The sequence below is a fragment of the Tachypleus tridentatus genome, chromosome 3 (genome assembly GCF_004210375.1).
Source record: "Tachypleus tridentatus isolate NWPU-2018 chromosome 3, ASM421037v1, whole genome shotgun sequence".
NCBI lineage: Eukaryota > Metazoa > Arthropoda > Merostomata > Xiphosura > Limulidae > Tachypleus > Tachypleus tridentatus.
In genome coordinates, this window is record NC_134827.1 from 28,064,893 (window position 1) to 28,080,053 (window position 15,161).

Consider the following 15,161-nt stretch of genomic DNA (forward strand, 5'->3'; position numbering starts at 1 on the left):
AGCTAGTTCGAGGTATTGTTTCGATAGCCAAATAAAAACAGAAGTGAGTTGACAACAGTGTTTGTAATCACATTGTTTAATAATTTTGGGGCACTGTTTCTACTACAGTATGTTATTTAATTGAATTTCATTGTAGAATATTGTGTCTAGAGAAAACCAAACATTGAAAGTGTGTTTACATGAAGTTCACACTTTATTTTTGTTTTATCACACTAGACTAGTTTATTAGTTTAAGAGAAGTAATTTAAAACTTTGGTGTTGAAAACTTTGGCTGGTGGGCCCAGCATGACCAGGTGGTTGAGACACTGAACATCTAATCTAAGGGTCTCAAGTTCGAATCCCTTTCACACCAAACATACCCAGCCTTTAAGCTGTGGGGTCCATTATGGTGTGATGATGAATTGCACTAATTTTTTGCTAAAATAATAGCTCCAGTGTTGGAGGTAGGTGGTAATGACCAACTGTATGTGATAGCATTAGTAACCAACTTCTACAAAATGCCATTAAGTACCCATAAAAGTGAGTACCCATGGACTGGTTTATAATAGTCATGGAAGAAAATAATGACTCTCAAGTTAAAGTTATCACCTGTGTTAAAAATTCAACTGTTTTGTGTCTTTCAGTCATGTATTAGGTATAGAATAATTAAAGAAAGTAAAAGAGTAATGAAAAATACTTAAACTCACTGAATGTCATTTTGAAAAGAATATCATTTGATGAGAGAAAATAACCAGAAGACTAAACAGTAAATAATTTATAATAACCAGAAGACTAAACAGTAAATAATTTATAATAATCAGAAGACTAAACAATAAATAATGTATTTCACAGATAGATTTTCTATCAACATTTTATAGTTTAATGGAACTACAGTTGGAATCTCTAAATATTAATTAATTCATGTCAAGGTAATGGAAATCATTCATTTTATTTTTGAACTAGCTTATCTTACCTGTTTCATTTTACTCAGTTACTCTTAAATCTATTTTTACTCGGAGGTTATCTTTAATTTGAATTCCATTCAAACATATTATATGCAGCAAATCAAAGATAACTAAACAATCAAAATCCATTTGACATCAACTTAGAAACCAACCTTTTGTAAAAGTACTTATTAAGCGAATGTACATGGAGTTGGTCCAATGGACCAGCTCTATACTGGAGATGGAATATTGATTATAATTACAAATTTACTATGTATGTCTACATGAAATTTGCAAACCTTTTGGGAAACCGTACAAGTATGTTGTGAGACAAAAATCAGATGACCAACAAATGCATCTATCTTGAAGCCTAACCTGTGAAGTCAGAATGTCGGGTGATGATGTTCATGAGAAGAAAAAAATACTTCAATTCCTTGTATAGATTTCAAATTGTATATACAACCTATAATACCTCCAACATGTATATCTACAGTTTTATCTGTATCTTGTGTCTGGCATTTACTCTCTTCTACCATTTAGTGTAAAATGGTTAAGTATTTCTGACATCAAACTTGTAACGTCATGTTGAATGGTGTTCTTCACTTTGATCTTTATTCATGCACGTGAACATAAAAAAAACTCAAGGAAATTTTTAAAAATATACAATTTAAATGCTTTAAAATCTTATTGAAAGCACACAGCAGTATAAACTATTACTCTTATGTTTATATAGATTTCCAGTTTTGTATAATGTATAAAACTTTGACCAATCAGTTAACATAAATGATGCTGTCACCTATTTATTCTTTTTTTATAAAAGATTTCTAAAAACAAAGGTTTGAAACCTATGGACCCAAATCACCGTGTAAAATCAACTTTCATTTCATAAACGTTTCTAATGATTCTAAACACACTGTATTTCATATTGTTCCAATTAACGCTGCAAAAGACAGCATTATTCATCACATGTTGGAAAATTTATTAGTCACATCAAATTATAGAAAATTAACTTGTCATATCACCAAAGACAGATATTGTGTCACCCTTATCATAAAAACAAATTTTTCACATCACACACACACATACACCCTTGTGCAAATTAATTGAAACAAATGGTCATTTTACAATATTTTAGCATGGTGGCCAGTGTAGGCTCGCTGGACCCACTGATTTCCTTTAATAGTCATTTTTTCACACAGACGGTGTAATAAGCTATGTTTTGCAGTACAGTCGATCGATTTTTTGGGATATGTGACGAAATTTTGAAAAATATTACAAAATTGCGTTAGAAGGGCAAGGAGACCAGTCAAAAAACAACTTCTTACGAACTCAATGAAGAAAAAACGGTATCAATGGGTCTGAAATACAATAAATGGATGCAGAAACAATGGAGGAAGGTGTTATTCAGTGACAAGATGCATTTCTTCGTACAGGGTCAAAGAAGTCTGCATGTTCGCAGATCTCCAGGCGAGAAACTTCAAGAATCTCACATCAATCAGTTTGCAAAACATCTCTTGAAGAAGATGTTTTGGAACTTTTTCAGCTAGTATGGCATCGAAGGCTAACATATCGTAGAAGGTATGATGCGAGGACTACAGTACATCAAAGTCTTGCAGAGAAGAGTCGTTCCAGAATTGAAAAATAGATTTCCAGATAGATCTGGCTCCATGCCACACATCGAAAATTGTGAAGAATTTTATGACTACAACGGGAATGAAAGTGCTGGGCTGGCCTGGAAACTCTCCAGACTTAAATTCTATTGAAAATCTTTGGGCGATTTGTAAAGAAAGACTTCGGGGAAAAGACTGTACTACGAAAGATAATCTAATTGAGGCCATAATTGAGGTGTGGTACCACGATCCAAAAATTAGTAAATATTGCAGTCAACTCGTGGACTCGATGCCAAAGCAAATTAATGATCTTCTGAAAAATAAAGGCGGTCATATCATGTATTAATTTGTGAGTAATTTTTGGATTTTCAGAAATAAAATGCAAAAAAATTGAAAAAATCATCATTTTCCGTCTTCTTTCAATTAATTTGCACAAGGGTGTATAGAAAGAGCCTTAAACATTTGATTGTGTAAAGAAACTATTGGCAGAATTAATGTTTTTAGTTTTGTAACATTACAATTTCTCAAAGTACAAAAATTATGGTTTCTTATGTCCATAGAATATTTGCCTGCCATATCTTTATTTGATTTCCCCGTATGTATATTGGTAAAGTTTATAATGAATATATTAATTATCATGTTATCGCTTTTGCCAAACTCACACATGAACCTAAAAATCACAAAAGACAATTAAAAATTGTTAATTTAAAAAGAGAAATGGAAGTAATCCCCAAAGTACAGAAACAAGATTAATAAAAATGCAAATTATATATTTTGAAGAATACAACTTGGAACTCTAAAACAGTAAACCAATTAGGCTGGAAATAGCAAAAACATTATTTCCTCAAACTACAAATTCCTATTTTGACTCCATACCCACCACAGTACTTATTAATTTTAAATTACTTTGTTTCTTAAGTTTTTATGTCCATGCATGGAGAATAAAGTTTAAGCTACATATGTGCATATGCATTCAGTTGAATGTTACATATCTTTCAACAGCTTACTGGTATTTTGGCTTCTTTTAAACCCAATTGTTACTTACTGAGCCAGGTGGATTTGCACCTAAGGTTTCACGTAAACATGTTTAACTCTTGTTGAATACAAAAGAAGCCACTCACCACAAATATTGCACATATTATGCACTTATAGCCACATCACTCAACTTTCAAATTTCATATATTATATCTCTCTAGGGGTTAGTGCAAAATATCTAGTTGATTTTATTGTAGAGTTGTGGAACAAAAAAGATGAATAATAATAGTAACACAATACTAAACTACCCACTCACAATTTCAGCAAAGTAAAAAAAATTAATCACCACTCACAGCAGTAACTTAGAATGATATTCAACTACAGTTAGAAAACTCACTGAAATAGTTGCAGAAAATCATGTGGATACACAGCAGGCCAGTGAGAAATGATGAATCCTCAATGTGGTAGTTTCCAATTAATGCACTATAAAATGCACAAATTATTTTCCAATTAATGCACAGATATTTTGCAATGGCAAAAAGTGAAGGGCTAAGGTAAATTCTTTAATTAATTTTAAAACTCCCTATGACACTCTCAATACCGTATTAATTAGTGGTGAAGTGGTTTCAGTAAAATAAATATCTGTAGCCATTTTCTGTTTTGTAGTGGTTCGTAAAACTATAATCAATAATAGTGTGGTTTTAAATTTTGTGCAAAGCTACTCGAGGGTTATCTACACTAGCCATCCCTAATTTTGCAGTGTGAGACTAGAGGAAAGGCAGCTAGTCATCACCACCCACCACCAACTCTTTTACCGATGAATAGTGGGACTGACCATCACATTATAATGCCCCCATGACTGAAAGTACGAACATGTTTGGAGTGACGGGATCAATAATAGTAAAGTCATATATACATACATTGTTTTATCAGTATGATAAACACACATTGATATATAAGCATAAGAAACTTTTATTTTTATTTGTGATGGAATATACTCCATATTTTGACAGGACATTGGTCTTTCTTCTTCAGATATGTTCAATATTAAGCTATAGACAGTTTATATAACATTATGAAGACAAAAGAAATTACAAAGATGTAAGTAATATCTGTAGGCAACTGGATATAGGTAAAGGTCAAGTATGGTTAACTGTGTGGGCAGTGAACATACCTTGGCAAATATGGTTTATGTTGTTGAGACCGTCATCACAGTTTAGTGAGAAATCATTAGCTTTGATGACTTCTATGGTTTCCAAATATTGATCAATTAGACTATATTTAACTATATCCAGTCACCTGCTGACATTATTTCTGTCTTACTTATTTCTAAAACCTTCATAATGTTATATATTCTTCAAAAAAAGAAACGCAAAAGGCAAAATTTGAGACAAATTGTTAACAAGTTTATTCCGGGTAGTTCTGTACGACATGTGTGAAACTTTGCACATTCACTGCTGAACATCCAATGTCTGCAAAGGCAAAGTCCATGCTCACTAGTTGAAGTTTAACGTCACTCAACATCAATAATGAGTATGCCCCCCATGAGCATCAATAATTGCTTGGCATCTCCTGCCCATGGAAGCAATGAGATGATGAATCACATCCTGTGGAATGGCTGTCCACTCAGCCTGCAAAGCTGCTGCAAGCTGAGGTAGAGTCTGCGGTTGAGGTTGTCGCAGTTGCAGACGTCGATCCAACTCGTCGCAAAGATGTTCGATGGGGTTTAAAGCTGGTGATCTGGAGGGCCAGGGAAGAACGTTGATGTTGTGGTGTCTCAAGAAGACAGTGGTGAGTCGGGCTGTGTGAGGACGGGCGTTGTCATGTTGAAAAACATCGTTGACGTTCACCATGATGGGTTGCACATGGGGCCTAAGAATCTCGTCGATGGTCGCATACGGTCTGATCAGAAATCCTACGCAGCCCTGGTATGGTTGAGGCAGTAGGCGTCACAGTGGTGGTCCTATCCTGAAGGTGACATAACCGAATGTAGCGATCTTGTGCGGGCGTGGTCACACGAGGTCTGCCAGATCGTGGATGGTCACGAGTTGATCCATGTTATTGGTGACAATTCCATAGCCTTGTGATGGTGCTTGGGTGGACATTCACAGCTCTGGCGACATCTGATCGAGATTCGCCTGCTTCCAAGCGACCAGTGGCGTTGTTGCGTTGTGCTACAGTCAATCTTGGCACAACTGTATTGCGTGTCGGTGGATTAACACTGAGCTATGGAAACTGAGAACCCATCACTCTTATAGGGATTTTGCACATGTTGCACGTGCAGAACATGCTGATCTCTCAAACAAATTTATTGGACACGAATGCGTTTTGGCGAAAAATCCGATGTTTTCCTCCGTTTTCAAAGTGCACAACTTTTATTGTCAGTTTGGTCTGACAATCAGTGCCTTAACACGTGTAACATCACATGCTCTGAGCTTGTAACGTTATTACTTATATTTCTCTTTAAAATAAAAAAAATATCCCTTTTGCATTTCTTTTTTTTGAAGAGTATATAAACTGTGTATAGCTTAATATTGATCACATCTGAAAAAGACAAACAAATGTTTATGGAAACATGTAGTACATTCCACCAGGAACACAAACTTCACCAAGGCAAAAATAGATTCAGAAACAAGCAAGGTATGCACTTCCCTGTTTCTTGGTATGGGTAACTGACTGGTGATATGATTATGGTATAGAAAGAGATAATCTAGTTGTCAAATTTCAAACCAAGAGGTGTTGCAAAATCTAATGCCCTGATTCTTACTGACAGTGCCCCAATTACATTTGGTACTCTTGAAGAATCAAGAGAAAACCATGATCAACATCATAGTGGATTGCTGAAAATTCCCAAATGTTCACACCTGAGTCTTGAATCTTAAGCACAAAGCAACATCTCTGCTCAAACCTAAGAATATTGGATTTCATCATAATTTGCCAACTTTTACCTTCAATGCTTCAAAACATGGTGTATTTACATTAATTCTAGTGTTCATTGAAAGACTAACACTAATATACAGCTGCAGAAAAGCAGGTGTTTGACTGATGCATAAGTTTCTTGAATTAGTGCAAATCAATGGGGATACAAATAAAGTCATTTTATTTGTGATTGGGACCTTGACAATTAAAGGTCAAATGAAAATGGCTATGAGGAAGAGAGATGATTTGATCAAACAGATTCTTGTCCATGCTTCAGATGCTGGATATAAAATTGTCCAGGTTTGTGTTTATTGTTTATCTTCCTTCATATCAACTATTCATGAAAACTGGCAGGTTGAACAGAATCGAGGGCACTGACATCTCCACAGTCCACATTAGCAACAGCTCTAATTAGCCAAGTCTGCAGAGTTCTGACACATGTGCATACCTACACTAGACATGATAGCATCATGTGGGAAGGTTCCACCTCTTTTTTTAGCTCTTATAAAGAAACACTCAGTTTTGTGGCACTTTTCATAAGCTTGAAGAAAATAGGAGCTAGCGATATGCTACCTTCACCTCCTTCAGAAGTTTATGTGCCTCAAGTAAAACATTAAAACTACGATAATTCAGGAGAATGAGTTACATCTGCTATTTGTTTAGATTGAAACGGATAAACACTGTTAAGGTTAAGAGGGGTTATTCAAGCTATAAACTAAAGATGAGAAACTGTCTGTCATATGTTTGAGTTGAAGTGAAATGACACTGTCAAGGTTAAGGAAGCTTAAACATTGAAACCAACAAGAACCTTGTATAGCGGGATGACATGACAGTATGAGCTATAGTGATTGATTAACCAATGTGACTCACGAGTTTTGGAGCTCATAAACAAGAGGAAACTGACCTCTTGATGATGCATTAGTATAAGTTATTATTATGAAATGAGCTTAAGAAATCACAAACAGGAAGTCAGCTGACAACATGGTACTATGAATAGGCCGACAATTCCATCAGCTAGTATATAAAAGGTCCTAGAACAGATGCCAGAATGTTCAAAATCTAGCAAATAATCCAAACTGATCTGATCATTCACATCCAGCTCATCTCAAAGAAGAAGAAGAGAAGATGTCTCTTACCGTTAGCAGAAACATCATTGGTAACATTCTGTTACCAAGTGTTTTAGTATTAAATCTCGTATCCAAAACATATGAAACAAACAATTGAGGACTATAATCAAATCTATTCTAAAGTATGACTTCCTAAGATTTCTGGTAATATCTGTATATGAACTAACTATTCTTAGGCTTCCAGAATACAAGTGCCACAATTTCACAGAATCTTATAATAACTTGTTATTTTAAGTTATATAAAACACATGGGAGAAGGAAAGATCATACAATGTTTATCCCTACATGCATAAATCAACAATTATCAGGTCACAAAAATATGCTGAAAATTCTCTCAAAACTTAAAATATAATAATAATATTAGAAACAGTTAATAACTGTCAGCTCTTAGGTATTATTTAACTATAACTGAATAAGTATAGTTTTAACTTGAAATATGTTTGCATTTGTTTAACATACAAAGAAAACTGACAACAGGAATATACAAATAGTTAAAAATATAAAAATAAAAGTTTTGTTAAAATGCAAATTCCTCAACACATTTTAAAGCATCACATGATACTTTTAAATTTTTTACAACCAACTATTAAAGGCATTTTGCCTATATGTCAGGCAAATTTACATTATTTTGTTCATAAACAATAGGCTGAGTGTCATCAGCAATGTCTAATGGAACAGCCCAAGGCTGAAGGTCGGAAGATCCAAAGAGGACGAAGATGATGGCTCCGACCATACAAATTCCGCCCGAGAGATAAAAGACAATGCCCCAATGTTCAATAGTCTCCTGAGTAGAAAAATAAAATTACAATCATTAGGTATTGTCAGACACAAAGTAAAAATCAGTTCTGTGTAAATGTTTATTAAATATACATTTTCTTTCTAAAATGAGTAAAACATACTTTGTCTAAGTGGACAAAAATATCATTAATGATGAGATTCTCAAACTGATGAAAGAATTATAATTAAGAAAGGATGAACATTATGATAAATTAGTGACAGATAATGTCTAGTTCTATCATATGTTGATAGCTTATAAAGATAATAAGTTGGTACTAATCATCTGAGAAATGTTGATATATTGTGAAGATCAGAAGTTGGTGTTAACCATGTGATATAAGTTGATAACTTGAAGATCAGAAATTAATGTTAATCGTATGATATACTGTGAATATTTTACTACTTTAAATAATCTGGGTTAACAGTTTAATAACGATGACAGTCGGACTATCAGTTGTCAAACTACAACTGTAAGTTACTATGACTGACAGATCAACACATTTTCTCAGACATACATGAAATTTTGCATCATTCGAGTCACCAAAGAGTATTGTGTAAAGATGCACACTAGGGATTTAAAAGGACAGATTTTTATGGATGAGTTAATAATTTAAATACGGATAGAACTCTCAAATGAATAGAGGACCAGGTACAGTTGGAATAAGCACTGAAACAGTGATACATTAACTACATATAAGATTATATAATTTAACTGATAGGGTTAAGTGATTTTGAGTTGAGAACTGCTATCTAAGCACAATGAATCCATTTTCTGGAGACTTATTACATACTTATTATATACCCACAAGAAAACCAGCATAGTCCAGTGGAACTAAAAATAAAAGATCACACAATAATCAGAAATAACAGTAATTCAACAACTGTATCCAAACAGAATCCAAGTCATTTAATTCATATTCTTCTGCTAGATATTCTTGCTTTATCCTAAGTTGCCACAATGAAATAAAAAGGTTCAGTTCTATCCATAAGTAAAAATTAATGGACTGAACTTGTAGAATGTATTTAGCAACAGAGTTTAATGCTGCTTGAGTGTCCCAGTTATTCTGTTTACAAACCTGCATTTGTCTTTTGCAACCAAACTCTCAAATTGCAAAGAACTCTCTAGGTGTTTATCATATCCTGTATCTATGGAAAGAGCACATATTCTGTTACTCTCCCTCAGGAACAGGCAACACTCTCTGTCCACTCTGATTAAGAGTATGTGTCAAAATGTTAAAACTGGTGATACAGATTTGTTATAGGTTATATGATTAACAAGACACATGTTGCATTAAACCACTTAATAAAATAAATATTACAATTATACTGTGTTTATATCCTAAATATTTTAAAATGTCTGTTACACTTTGCAACAAAATTTTTACTTTTTCTTGTTTCTGGGCAGAATGTGTTATTTCCCAATTTCTTATGCCTAAAGTAAACGTAAAAGACCTCTTTTTCTCTTCAAACTTTGCTTTTGTGACCTGGGTAGTGAAATCTTCAAATTTACCTACTTTCCAGAATATTCCAGGTATATTTAGTGCTGAGGAGCTGAGAGAGAATTTTCTCAAACTTACAAGAACTTTCTGGGATGTGGTAGAGCTTGCGAGAATTTTCTAGAATTTCTACATTAATGTACATACAGATGCTCGCCACTCACCACTTGAGTTTAGTTCTAGCTGCCTAAAGTCAACACATAGACCTATTTGATTTTATCAGATATGGCATTAAGAAGCTCCAAGCATTCTCCAGATGCATTCTGCTATGTATGTGGCCAATTTATCAATAGCAAAAAAGTACTCTGCGACAGCATCTGCTAAGATGTGTGAAGCCTACAAGGCATATTTCGGTATGCCTTTCGGGGATCAAGACAAACCCTGGGTACCTCATTTTATCTGTGAGCACTGCAAAAAACTCTAGAAGATGGACAATTTTTGCTTGCTTGAATAGTAAGATTTTATATCACACAAATTTTAGACCTTCTAGAATTTACATTTTTTTTAAAAGTTTCCAATAGTACAGAAAAAATATCACAAAATATTTTGCATGAACCTCTTACACATTAGTTGTGGATGAAATAAATTTATTCTTCATAATAACAATTTTATTTTGCTATTTTGCAGAATGGTACAGAGGGAAAAGAGAGCCGTGAAGTTCACTATTTCAAGAATTTGGCATGAACCCACTGACCATTCAAGCAATTGCTACTTCTGCATGGTGGACCCTTCGAAACATTGAGTTGGCAATAATGCATCTACTATCACATATTCAGACCTTCTATCATCCATCACCCAGTGCGACACTGCCCTGCGCTCCCTGTAACCACTCTGCCAGAGAGAAAGCAGCCATCCTCACAAGAGAGCAGCAAATCAGAAGAGAAGATAGATGCTGAAGATGCAGATTACAATTTCAGAGATGCAGCTGGTGAGATAAATCCATACTACCACAACCAAAGAGACCTAAATGACTTGATCTAACAAAGTTGAATGCCAAGTTTTGACGTCTAGGTTCAAGGAGTGGGATTTGTTAGATGAAAGTGTGCAAGTCGCAAGTAAGAGGAAGCATCACTAACATTTTTCAAGCTTCTTCACTTGTCAAGATGTGCTCTGCCTCTACCACAATGTATCTAGTCTGTGTGAGGCAACTGGAATTGCCTGTAATCCGAACAAGTGGTGCCTCTTGAATGAAAGCTTATCCAGAAGCCTCAAAGCTGTGCTGCTCCATAACAGGAATAAGTATCCATCTCTTCACATGGTTCATTCAGTGCACCTCAAAAAGGAATAAAACAGCATCAAGACCTTGCTAGAAGCCTTAAAGTATGATGAGTATGGCTGGAAGATTATAGAAGACTTCAAAATGGTGGCATTCCTGATAGGTTTCCAAGGAGGCTTTACCAAGTTTCCATGTTATCTTTGCCTTTGGGACAGCAGGGACACCACATTGCACTACAACAGAAAGCACTGACCATAATGGACCAAGTTCTCTGTGGGGAGAAACAATGTCAAGTGTGAGCCACTAGTGGACCTTCAGAAGGTGTTGTGTTCCCATCATTGCACATAAAATTGGGTCTTATGAAACAATTTGTCACAGCTCTTGATAAGGAGTCTGCAACCTTTAAGTACCTTTGAGACTTCTTCCCTAAGCTTTTTTGAGACAAAGATCAAAGCTGGTGTCTTCACTGGACCACAAATAAAGAGTCAGAGTGAGTTATGTGTCACATACAGATAACAATATGTAACGAAATTTTTACTTTTCCTTGTTCCTGGACAGAAATTGTTATTTCTCAATTGCTTATGCCTAAAGTAAATGGAAAAGACCTATTTTTCTCTTCAAACTTTGCTTTTGTGACCTGGGAGCGTATAACAGAACCATGATGTGAAAGTGAGTTACATCAGAGTTGCAAATCTCGAAAAACTACCCACTTCTAAATATTTCAGTATAACTTTAGTATAAATACATGTAAATATTGATTCATATGTTGTTTTATTCAGTCTTTATGTAAATGAAAATGTGCAAATTTACCCATTTTTACATAGAAAATTGGTTAACTTCCAAATTTCATCATCTCCGTCACAAAAGCAAAGTTTGAAGGGAATATTAGCCATTTAGTACCACATGCTGAAACCATGTGATCATCCATGACTGCTGTATCGTAATTGATAAAGTTTCAATTGCTTGTTTTAGAATTTTTATTCACAATATTTGTATGATAGACTAGAGGACAAGCAGGAAGACAACAACATCCACTGCCAACTCTCAGAGTACTCTTGTCTGACTGAATATTTTGATATGACTGTCACTCTTAAAGTGTATTTTGTCAACAAAAGATCACGTACGATAAAGCCATGGATTTAGTTTGAACAGGATGAACAGTAGGCCAGTCCTCTTGTTCATTGACTTATGGTAGATTTAATCATAACCAGAAAGTGTAGGAAGTTGTTAGTAATAATCCCAAGAATGAACCAGAAGTTTATAGATAAAAATGATAAAATCATGGTCCTGAAGTTGAAGATTTAGTGAAGTAAGTTTAATTAAGATTAACAAAGTACTACAAATTTATAAATCATGTTAAATGAGGAAACGTTTAGTGTTTTCAGATATAAAAAGTTGAAAACTCAATAAAAGATTATATTCTTTTTTTTTTATTAACTTCAAAGAGCTTTGAATGAAATTTCAAAACACTAGTTTTTTACTCAGTCATTATAAACAAAGGTTAAAATGAATATTAAATGGTGTAGACTATTGTTAAATGGTATTATTTCATTCTAGAGACTGTACCACAGAAATGATGATAAAAAATTTGTAATCTCTTGATGCAAACTTATTAACTTTGTCAAACTGCAGGTGTGCTGTAAGTTTCATACAGACATATCTTGACAGTTAAGGGTTTTGCTACAAACATACTGTCTTTTTATGGGCTCATAAATGTAAGAAAACATTTGAAACAGAGATTGATAATTACCTCTGATTAATAAATGAACTATTTTCATTATTTGCATGTTGGTGAGAAACAAATGAAAAAAATTCATTTAATTTTTTTAACATTTAAAATAGCACCACCCACGTTTCTGTTGAAATTAAATAAGGCATATTTCTGACAATATTAAACTTGCTTTAATCTCACTGCTATGTTGATTTATTCCAGTACTAATCGGCAGATTGTACAATGCAGATAAAATAATTTAAAACTCTTTAGATTTATGTGTCTTCACAGTAATAACCTGTTAACTTAAATACTTAGAAACAAAAAATAAGTTATATATAATGAAAATAGAAATATGCACATTTACTTACTGCATGCTCTGTCAAAGCACCAGCAACCGTTGGTGCAAAAATACCAGGAAAACTAGAAACTGTATTGACAATTCCCATCACAACACCTAAAAAAATAACACAAAATGTCAATATAAGTTATTTCGTTTTATGAACGTGTATCTGTAGAAATATTTTCATCTTTGTAGGACAGTAACATGCAATACCAAAAGCTCTAAAGTGTGATGAGTACATGTGTGTTATAAACAGTGTATGAGACAACCAAAGAAGGAAAGTATTACTGAAATATTTAACAAAAATGTCAATATAAGTTATTTCTTTTGATGACAACGTAACTAAAGAAATATTTTCGTCTGTGTAGGATAGTAACGTGCAATACCAAACATTCTCAAGCATATATATATATATATATATATACAAGGTCTGTTAAAAAAAATACGCGGACTGTTTGAATTGCGCGGCTCCAGTTGGTTCCAGGGGAATCCGCTTGGTGTCGCTAGGTTCGCAAAGATCAGCTGATTACGACGCCATTTCCCGATTGCAGATATCTTCATTTGTGTATTAGCTACGTGGTTTTAAGTGAAGTGCGATTTTTTCGTTTGGCGGATTTCAGAATGAATGACCTGAAGGAGCAACAACTTACTGTGAAATTTTGTGTTAAACTTGGAAAATCTGCAACTGAAACTTTTGCTATGCTTAACATGGCTTATGGTGATGTTGCTATGAAGCGTACAGCATGTTTCAAGTGGCATGAATGTTTTAAGGATGGTCGACAGTCCATTGAAGATGATGAGCATCCTGGACGTTCTTCCACGTCAACTGACGACCCACACGTCGACAAAATCAACACCCTGGTGCGGGCAAATTGACATCTGACTGTCAGGGAGCTTGCTGAAGAGTGTGGGATATCAGTTGGATCTTATTTAGAGATTTTGACCGAAAAATTGAAGATACACCGAGTTGCTGCGAAATTTGTGCCTGAACTCGTGAGTTTTTGACCAAACACTCAATCACTGTTCTCCCCCCCTCCTCACCTGACCTTCCTCCTTGCGATTTTTTCTTGTTCCCCAAACTCAAAAGACCCTTGAAAGGAAGAAGATTTGAGACGATTCCCGAGATTAAGGCAAATGCGGCAAAGGAGCTGGAGGACATTACAAAAGAAGCATATCAGGACTGTTTCAACAAGTGGAAACACCGTTGGGATAAGTGTGTGCGTTGGGGAGGAGAGTACTTTGAAGGGGTCCAGACCTGTAACTTCTAAATAAAGTACATTTTGTTTTATGACGTTAGTCCGTGTATTTTTTGAACAGACCTCGTACTCAACATGAAGAGGGGTGAATCATTCTAACATTATGTTGGAGGGTATTCAATGTGAAGAGGGGTGAATCATTCTAACATTATGTTGGAGGGTATTCAATGTGAAGAGGGATGAATCATTCTAACATTATGTTGGAGGGTATTCAATGTGAAGAGGGGTGTATCATTCTAACATTATGTTGGAGGGTATTCAATGTGAAGAGGGGTGAATCATTCTAACATTATGTTGAAGAGCATTCAATGTGAAGAGTGGTGAATCATTCTAACATTATGTTGGAGGGTATTCAATGTGAAGAGGGGTGAATCATTCTAACATTATGTTGGAGGGTATTCAATGTGAAGAGTGGTGAATCATTCTAACATTATGTTGGAAGAAGATTTGAGACGATTCCCGAGATTAAGGCAAATGCGACGAAGGAGCTGGAGGACATTACAAAAGAAGCGCACCAGGACTGTTTCAACAAGTGGAAACACCGTTGGGATAAGTGTGTGCATTGGGGAGGAGAGTACTTTGAAGGGGTCCCAGACCTGTAACTTCTAAATAAAGTACATTTTGTTTTATGACGTCAGTCCGCGTATTTTTTGAACAGCCCTCGTATATATATCTGTGTGTGTGTGTTTGTTATAAAAAGCGTAAGAGATGCCAAAGAAGGAAAGTGTTACTGGAACAATATTGTGCACACAGTTTTCTACATTACTTTATGTTACTGAACTGAGTATACAGGTTTAAAAAAAGTAAT

The 15,161-nt window shown here is 34.8% G+C and overlaps 1 protein-coding gene across 5 annotated transcripts in view; it reads right to left on the reverse strand.

The window, feature by feature from the left end:
• Nucleotides 1-1,878: 1,878 nt before the first annotated feature.
• Nucleotides 1,879-15,161, reverse strand: part of LOC143246602 (sialin-like) — a 29,530-nt gene continuing 16,247 nt past the window's right edge. For all 5 annotated transcript variants that reach the window (XM_076493618.1, XM_076493615.1, XM_076493617.1 and 2 more), the window contains 2 exons: nt 13,126-13,211; nt 1,879-8,338 (listed from right to left, as the gene is read on the reverse strand). In XM_076493618.1, coding sequence (XP_076349733.1) covers nt 8,156-8,338; nt 13,126-13,211 — 269 coding nt within the window. In that variant the 3' untranslated portion in view covers nt 1,879-8,155. The remainder of the gene's footprint in view (nt 8,339-13,125; nt 13,212-15,161) is intronic.